Source organism: Fragaria vesca, linkage group LG6, assembly GCF_000184155.1.
Source record: "Fragaria vesca subsp. vesca linkage group LG6, FraVesHawaii_1.0, whole genome shotgun sequence".
NCBI lineage: Eukaryota > Viridiplantae > Streptophyta > Magnoliopsida > Rosales > Rosaceae > Fragaria > Fragaria vesca.
In genome coordinates, this window is record NC_020496.1 from 24294171 (window position 1) to 24303489 (window position 9319).

General features: G+C 37.8%; 2 protein-coding genes across 2 annotated transcripts in view; both read left to right on the top strand.

Moving 5' to 3' along the window:
* Window positions 1-1954: 1954 nt before the first annotated feature.
* LOC101307522 lies at window positions 1955-6399 on the top strand. The gene is made up of 9 exons (XM_004305694.1): window positions 1955-2138; window positions 2280-2366; window positions 2463-2521; window positions 2716-2811; window positions 2954-3031; window positions 3299-3361; window positions 3452-3625; window positions 4402-4497; window positions 6331-6399. The coding sequence occupies exons 1-9, from the start codon at window positions 1955-1957 to the stop codon at window positions 6397-6399; spliced, it is 906 nt and encodes a 301-aa protein (XP_004305742.1).
* Window positions 6400-8299: 1900 nt separating this feature from the next.
* Window positions 8300-9319, top strand: part of LOC101307819 — a 2930-nt gene continuing 1910 nt past the window's right edge. Inside the window, exons 1-2 of the mRNA XM_004305695.1 lie at window positions 8300-8655; window positions 8744-8858. Of these exons, the coding sequence (XP_004305743.1) occupies window positions 8300-8655; window positions 8744-8858 (471 nt within the window). The remainder of the gene's footprint in view (window positions 8656-8743; window positions 8859-9319) is intronic.

Below are 9319 nucleotides of genomic sequence, written 5' to 3' on the forward strand. Positions count from 1 at the left end.
TATCAAGACCTCACATAGTCCTAGACTCCTAGGTCACTTGGTGTTCATGCAGGCATCCTCTGCTCAATTTTTCTTTTTCGATAGCATATCCTCTGCGCAATTACTTTCTTTCAATAGAACGAGAGAGAATTACACGAATAAACTCTTAGAGCAAGTTCACCCGTTGAGTTAGAATGAATATAGTGACTTGGGTTACTTAAGTGACCTGGGTCACTCTGGGTTACTGTGACTGGACAGCAGTTTCCACCCGTATGAAATGTGAGATTGCTGCCACGTGGCAATAACTGTTTATTAAATTAAAAAAAATGTTTTTAAGTGTGAATAATCGTTTTATGTATAAATAAATAGTAATTTTTATATATTATATGACATATTAAAATTAATGTTTTTATTTTATGACATTTAAGTAACAAGTCAAGCTTAAAAAATACTTTTATTTGATATTGTCTAATAAAAAACACAATTTAAATTAACTAAGCATATATAAAATTAGCTATCAATCCAGTTAATATTTTTTTTAAAAAATGCAAAAGAGATGAAAATTCACACAGTATAAATTTATTTATTTTTACATATTTTTTCTATAAATTTATAAATCAAAAAAAGAAAAAAACCCTAAAGAGAAAAAAACTTTTCTTTTGGCTGCCGTAGTTCTTCTCTTTCTTCTCTTTTTTCTCTGTTCTTTCTTCTCTTTTCTTTTTTCTCTGCTCTTTCTTCTCTTTTTTCTCTGGGTTGCTGTATTTCTTCTTTGGGCACCCATATTTCTTCTTTGGGCTGCCGCCGGCGAGCACCCATCCCGACAGCGAGTGCACCAGGCCTCCTCCGGCCTTGGACCAGGCGCGCAACCATCCCGGCAGCCCTCTGGCGTCCTCCGCACGCCCAGCCTCCTCCGCACGCATAGCAGCAAACAGCCCCCTGCCTTGCACCACCCCGGCAGCGAGTGCACCAAGCCTCCTCCGGCCTTGGACCAGGCCTGCTCCGACGTCGAAGAAAGGGAGGCGAGTGCACCAGGCCTCCTCCGGTGTCGACGTGTGTGGCCTGGGCTGAGGTGGACAGAACTCACCTGGGTTGGATTACTCCTCTAGCCTGGGTCAGTTTGCTCATTTTCTAAGTAACCCAGGTTGAATTGGGGAGCAATCTCATTCATGGTGGAAGCAAGAAATTTTTGGCTGGGTTACTTTGCCCATGTGGATCCAACCTGGGTTGGATTTTTTTTCCCCACGTGACTTGCTCTAAGGCATCCATGATAAAGTTTGTCTCTCTTAAACATGAACTAAGGTATGAATACACTGGGGAACTTGAATTTTGCCATCGAATCTACACATTAGCTTCACAATCCTAGATTTGAATCTAACGATAGATTTATGACTATCAAAGACTCATTATATCTATTAAAAAAGAAGAAGAGAGATTCATTACATTGGCACCAATTCAATCTGGTTGATGAAAGTGTAAAATCATAAGATGAACTATAAAAATCATATATTATTGAGTCAAATTTTCACATGGTGAGTTTGGTCGAGCTGCTTAGTATAAAACTTTTATGTCTAGAGTTTGACTCTTAAGTTCTATAAGTTTACGGCCAACAAGTTTGAGGAATATTTAGGTTCGTACGCTTACGATAAAAAATTAGTCTGATTTTACTGGGATACTCTCGTGGAACTAGGTAGGTTTGTTACTAACTTTGCTAACGTAATCGACGTGGTTTGATACCTCACTCTTGATCTTAAAAATAAAAATAAAACTAAAAGAAAAAATCTATTTAAAATGGTGATTATGCACAAAATCTTAATACCAAATTGGGTCGAAGAAAATGGAAAAAAAAAAAAAAAAAAAAAACTAAAAAAGATTAGTCTTACAACGACATGCTGTCTATCCTTCCTCGGAGCATTAGCGGCAACTGAAAAGTAGAAAACGGTTGGATGTGAGACACTGGAAGAAGAAGAAAAAACCAATGGCGGGTGTACTTCCTTGTTCATCATCAACTCTCTCTCTACTAACTCCACTCAATTTCCACTCTCAAGACCAATGCAGACCTTTGCATTCTCACTCTTTAAACACCCAAAGAAACGGCCTTTTCGTCTGTGCTGCCAAGAAGAAAGTTAGTTTCACAGACCAAATTCTTGATTACATTGAAGGTAAACATCTTAAATTTTCATCATTCTCGCTCTGATACAAGGTTTCCAGTGGACCCAATTGGGTAAATTTCTTTGTCATTTGGTTGTTTTATGTGCATATTTGCTGTTCTGTTCTTAGTCATTGTGTTTGATTGTGTGAAGGGGGTCCTAAGTTGAGGAAGTGGTATGGGGCACCTGAACTTCTGCCTAAGGATGGGTCTCTTTCTGAAGATGAGGATGAATTATCAGGTGGGTGTTCTGGCATGTGAAGAAACTTGTGTATGGTTATGTAACTATGATGCATTCGGTTTTGAAATAATTGTGACACATGTTGTTCTTATGCAGAAGGAGATGAGATCAGGGATGCTGTTCTGGTAACTGACGGAGATAGCGAGATGGGGCAGGTGATTTTTCTGGTTTTTTCTTTTTCATTTTTTCGATGTACATTGATCAGAATCTACTTACATGCTACTCAGTTATATGGAAAACGAGGTTCTATTAGTCCTGAACTTATCATATACATAACATTGGTGGTGCTTACTCTAGATTTGGGTTATAGTATATGGATTCTGAGCCTGGCTATATCTAGCCAATGTAGATGGTAATATTGTCGTTGATTGTCAAAAGAGCTAGAGTAAAAGCATTGGTGAAGGATAAGCGGGCTGCACTTGAAGCATTTGGAACTTATGTTGAGGTAGGTGGGAATTCGATCCTGTAAACTTTCCCCTTTTGAGACGGAAATGATATTCCATTGTTCTTGTCAGTTGCTTTGTTCATGTTTTTTTATCATTGTACTTTAAATACTGATTATATGGTTGTGGATTTTGTTTATGTAGTCATTGACTGGAGATTCAAGGGACAAACCATTCCTAAGGAGAGCTCTGAGAGGAGTTTCCACAGTAATATGCCCCAATGTATGCATATCTACACCCGGAACTTATCAACTGAATTCTGTCCTCCTATTATCATCTATTAAAGCATGCTCCGTAAATTATTAAAAATTCCAATTTGCCAACTTTATATCACTCTTATCTTTTAAAGTCTAATCTTGCTATGAGCTTAATATTATAATCTCTATCTACTATTGCACATCTATGTTAGTTGTCACAATCTTCTGTGACATGATACCTCTTTTGAAACTGAAACCTTGATGTCTTTTAAATGTTTTTCTGTTTTGTCAGGAAGGTTTCTTATCTACTGTTGGGAGCTTGAAAGGGGTAAACCATGTCATTCTCTTATCTCAGGTATCTCTCTCTCAATGTTAGAAGCATCACCACTAGTAAAAAAAAAAAAAAAAAGGAAAATGGTTTTTACTGTGATTAATAAGGTAGCAGTTATCTGTTTACAAAGGTGCCGGTGGCATTCAAGCTCTCATGAAAAGCAATGCAATAAAATTAGCTGAAGAAGATGAGTCAATATTGATGTCCTCGGGAATCCCTTACACCATCATCAGGGCTGGCACATTACAAAATTCTCCAGGTGGAACTCAGGGCTTTAGCTTTGAAAAGGTTTGTTGATGCTAAAGTTTTCCCCTTCTTTTCATGGAGCCATTATGGAACTAACAAAACATTTGTGACTCAGTTATGCATAATTTCTTCATGTCCTTTGCTAAATTCGAATCAGTCTGCTCACTGTTATTATTCCATTAATTCTTATAGTCTAATACACATGGGAAAAATTGTAGTCCATGACAATCTCTAGATAGATAAACTATCAAATATGTAAATTTCACTCTTATGATACAAAAGTAAATTGGTCATAGGAGATTCTAGGTGTATCATAATGGCCCCTTTTTCAGATGAAAGAGGAACAGTTCACTGAAGCAGCTGCTGATAAAGCAGTCTTGCACAAAAATCTGCAGAAAACAAAAAGAACAGGTGTCAAAACACAAAACCAAGTAGGAAAAGATGCACAAAACATTGTACGAAAAAAGACCATAATTGACATAAACCTCTCATCACTTTTATTCTTAATAATCCAGTAATCTGAAATTTCAAATATAAGAGTTGCTTCTTTGTAAAAGCTGCTCTTTATAAGTTGTATGATTTCTTCCTTGCGAGGTAGGTAACTGATAATAAAATGTTACCTTCACAAGTCATAAGAGAGATATAACAGTTTATCAGGATGAAAGGGGTTTTATGATCAAAGTAAGTTTTTTTTATTTTTTTTTATTTTAATGGTCAAGAGTTGTCTATTGGGTAACAGTGAGTAGATATGTGAATTCGTTCTGTTTGACTGATTTGTATAGCCGGGTAATAAACTTTCATTCTGTTGTTTATGACAGGGTACTGCAGCAAAAGGAACTCTTAGCAAAGAGGATGCAGCCTTTATTTGTGTGGAAGCAGTTGATGCAGTCCCCGAGGAAAGATTCATATTTGAGGTAAATAACATACACATAGAAATCAATGAAACAAAGCAGGATACTGGTTTATCTATTTTGAAGAAATTCTGGATGAAGTTACCATATCAGTTAACTTTAGCTGTCATTAGGATGTTGGAGTCATTGCTATGGAAATATGTTACAAACACGAGTAACAGCAAGTTGGTACTCCAAAACTAGTAACCGAGGGAAAAAATATCAATTGGAACGATACTAAGTGAAAGGTGATATAAGAAAATAGGATGATATCTTACCAATGAAAAATATCCTGATTTAATTTATTTTAGGAGAAATTACTGGTCACTCCATTAACTTTCATGCGCTCAACAGTTTACTCCATTAACTTTCAATTTCAATTGATCACTCCTCAAACTATCCAATGTCACACAATTAGGTCCATCCGTTAAGTGGCCGTCTAAATCAGTGGTTAAGTTGCTGACTGGACATATTTTTCAACTACAAATTCCATTTAACACCCCACCTCTCTCTCTCTAGCCAGCCATGGCTTCCCAAACAGTGTGTAAGATGTTGTTTTTGGCTTCACTTTCCACTCACTCAAATCCAACAAAAGTTTATGAACCAAAGCCTATTGTAAAGATAGGATTACAAGCTTTAAGTACATAGCTTAAGTTTTGAAAACAAAGCCCTGGATAGGAAGTTATGCTCTCTCAAAGTTGAAGCAAAAATCTGAAAGCCCAGAAAATTTCAGCTTTTGGCTGAATCTGCTACTGTTTTTGGCAAGCAATTTGACAAACCAAATGTTAATCAAATCCTCTGAAATTCAACACACATAAAGATGGATATATGAGCTTTTACAAAGGTACTTTCGGATTTCAAAACAAAGGCCTGAGCTGAAAGATATCAAGACGCAAAGTAGGCAAGAAAATCAGCTTTTCTGCAGAATTCTGGAAATTTGCAGCAACTAATAAACTTGATGTTGGAAGCTTTAATTCGACTTTTGAAGTAACAAAACAAGTTCTAAAGCTTCAGAACGGAAAGGAACAGATTTCCAGAATACGAAATCATTTTAAACACAACAGACAGTTGAATCAAAAGGATCCAAAATCTACTTTGACACCCAAACTCAAGAACATAGTTCTTGAGGTACAACCACAATGATTCTAATTGAAACCTAACAACGAATAGAACCACCGGAGGGTGTTAGTGCGGTTGGCGGTGAGAGGTGGGACCAACGCGTTGGGGATGGTGAGGAGGAGGGTGGTGTTGGAGTAGAGGAAGGTGCGGACGAGGTTGGGGTCAGAAACGTCAAGGCGGAGGGCGGCGAGGCCGAGGGAAGTGACGGTCGAGGCCACGCGCTCCGGTAGCGGAGGGGTGGGGTAGGTGGCGACGGTGGAGGCAGAATAGGTGACTCCGATGGTGATGGAGAAGGCGGCGTCCGGCAAGGGGGTTGCGGTGAGGAAGAGGAGGGTGATGAGAGAAACAGCGGAGAGAGAAAAGTGGGAAGCCATGGCTGGCTGATGGGTTTTAAATGTGTGTGTGTGTGTGTGTGTGAGAGAGAGAGAGAGAGAGAGAGAGAGAGAGAGAGAGGGTGTTAAATGGAATTTCCAGTTGAAAAATATGTCCAGTCAGCAACTTAACCACTGATTTGGACAGCCACTTAACAGATGGACCTAATTGTGTGACATTGGATAGTTTGAGGAGTGATCGATTGAAATTGAAAGTTAATGGAGTAAACTGTCGAGCGCATGAAAGTTAATGGAGTGACCAGTAATTTCTCCTTTATTTTATCTGAGTCCTGTCTCCATTTTCCCTTGTTACTATTTTCTTGATAAGAGGGTAACAAAGTTTACTGCTTTGTGTGATATTATATAGGTGGTGAATGGGGATGACAAGGTTTCAGATTGGAAAGAATGTTTGAACAGACTAATGGAGAAATCTTAACAGCAACTTCAGTAATGATTTGTATATTACATCCTTCTTTCTTTCTGCAAGTGTTTATGTGGGGGTGTCTTTGAATAATTGGAACAGTTATCATCAAGGAAAATAAAAAGGGATACAAGATTTATTCTTTTGTAAAAGAAGACATAATGAGTTTGTATGTGTCTGAGAGAGAGACAGCAGTATTCTGCTGTCCCAAGAAAATACCATTCTCCATTTATCTGTGGACAGTGACAAGCTTACTTTCTTTAGGCTTCATTTGTTCGGTGAGATGGGAGTTATTCAGATTCTCATGTTAGACGAAGGGGAAGCAAATCTGGGGGATGAAGGGTATTAATTTCAATCCTTTTATCCGAGTTCTGTTAAGAAAAGCCCAAAGCTGCTCCTATTTACTGCTGAACTTGAGTTTAATAGGTCCTATTGGCTTTCCAGGCACTGACCGTGCTTGGCTCCTCTGTATCACCCATAGTATCTTCACTATCTTGCCAATAAGAATAGAGAGAAGTCTCTCACTTTCTCAGAATATCATCAAAACTGTACCTATAGGCAATGTCCTTTCCTTGTCCATGCAAGCGCCATGCAAGCGGGTTTGTTATCGCCAAAAATCTAAACACAGTTACCTACTAAAGACTTGTTGTCAGCAGTGGTGAAAAAACAAAACTTAAAAAACACGTTTGCGATGAAATTTCCTTGGCAGTGGTCTCATTTCTCTTGAAGATGTTGAAGAACATGGTTGACACTTGGTTGGTCTTGTGTTAGAGCACATATGGCGTTTAACGTTCCGGTGAAGATCTCCATCTCTTGGATTGGCTTGGTATAGAAACACCAACCTCTGCTATATGATTATCTAGTTGCTACTCTCAGGTCTCATATGCCTGATGACTCATGAGAGTAGTCCAAGCAATGCTATACCAGAAAGACCGAGTCAAAATAACATCCCTGAAGGTTTAGCAGGGTAAATTTTCAGGATGATGGAATCTAAGTTCTGTGTAATTGCTCACAATTTTGCAGCTTTGTGAGTTCTCTTGTATTTTTACCGGTACTTTCCTTTGACACTGAGAAGGTCAAGACACTTGTGAGGAAGGTCACGAGTATAAAAATATGTACAGAGCAGAATCTAGGATAAATTCAATACATGCATTTCTGAACAAAAATAAATCAAGTATATAGATGATTGGGTGTGGCATTGAGAATCTTTATTTGTTTGGTATGACTTGGTCATATATAATCTGCTTATGCGTATATGGATGCTTCTTTTCTTGGATTTGTCCTTAACAATATCCTTCCAAGTACTCTTTGTTTGTCATTCAAATACAATTTTCCCTGCAGATATTTCTCTGCAGTAGAACTGTAAAAACAATGTGAACATATTCTTGACAAGAATTGTGAAGGTTCTTTGTTAGACTGATCCTCCCTTTCACAATACCGAGAAATAAGAATTTTTGGTAACATTTCATTTTAGAGAAAGCTAGCAAGTATAGGTGTTCATTTTCTTCTCCATTACAGTAACACTTGTAGGACAATTAAATTTCCTTTTCATATCCTTCAGAAGATTCTGCAGTATATAAGGAGCAAAATGGTCTCATTTTAGTTAGAAGTAAACCAAGGTTCTGCTTTAGATAGCTATACTGGTTCTTGTATTCAGGTAATTAAGCAAACTCAAAGTCAATACTAAATATTTCTAACTCTTTGTGGTTGTTTATCTTAAATAAAACGTTGGGTTTTGTGTAGGTTTTCGATCCGTTATATAATTTTCCCACCTCCATCTATTCCTCGGAGTATTGAATATTTCATAACACGACTCAAAAAGAGTTTCTTCACATCTTTTTGAGCAGTAGTAGTAGGAAAGTAAATTGAGTGCTAATGCTTAAATTGGCAAAATCTGTTTCCTAATATTATATAAATGGTCGCATTGACTATGAAATCTGAGTCCAAGCAAAATAAAACAACATCTAGAACAGTAAGCTTCGAGAAAACTTATCTCAGCCAAACAAGCAAATCTGATGGGATAGATGAAGTTGTGTTTGAGGAACCAACAAGCTGCAAGAAAAGGAAAATAGGAGAGCTAACAGTTGGAACAAATGGTTCATCTAGTAATACTGAGGGACATTGCCTTGATGAATTCAACCCAGATGATTTGATTTATCCACGGTCCCCAAGTGACCTTGATGAAGCTGCTATCAAGCTGCAGAAAGTTTACAAGAGTTACCGGACTAGGAGAAACCTTGCAGATTGTGCCATTGTTGTAGAGGACCTGTGGTTTGTTTCTGTTATCTTTTCCTAGCTATTCCGGTCATAGTTGCAAGAACAGGAAGTTCTAATCTCATGATTCTTGTAATTTTTGTAGGTGGCAGGCATTAGACTTTGCTGCTCTTAGGCGGAGTTCTGTGTCATATTTCAACTCAGTTAAAGCAGAAACTGCTGCTTCAAGATGGGCACGGGCTAGGATCAGAGTAGCTAAGGTGATCATTGAGTCCATATTTTTGAAGATTAAACATTCTTTGATATCAATTAATCGTTATATTTTGGACCTCATCATTCTTCTTTTAAGACAGAAAATCAGTGTTCCTTTCTCTTGTATCTAAATCAAGAAAAAAATGGACAGCTTATTCAAAAGATAAATGGGTTTTTTACACCAACAGTGTCTGAACACTTGGGTGACTGACAATATGGTACCCGAACTTACAAAGTTATCAAAATGGTACCCAAACTCGATTTTTAGTATCTGCGTAATACATGTGGTTAATCTCTGTCAACAGACTTGTTAAATGAAGGCAAAAAGACTTATTTGTCCTCCATTCTCTCTGTCGTCGATCTACCTTATAGAGTTCTAGGTGCTAGACTCTCAGTGCCGGTATGATTTGAGATGGGGAAAGATAATATTTCAGATGGAGAAAGAGAGCTAGAACTAGAGAGAGTTTTT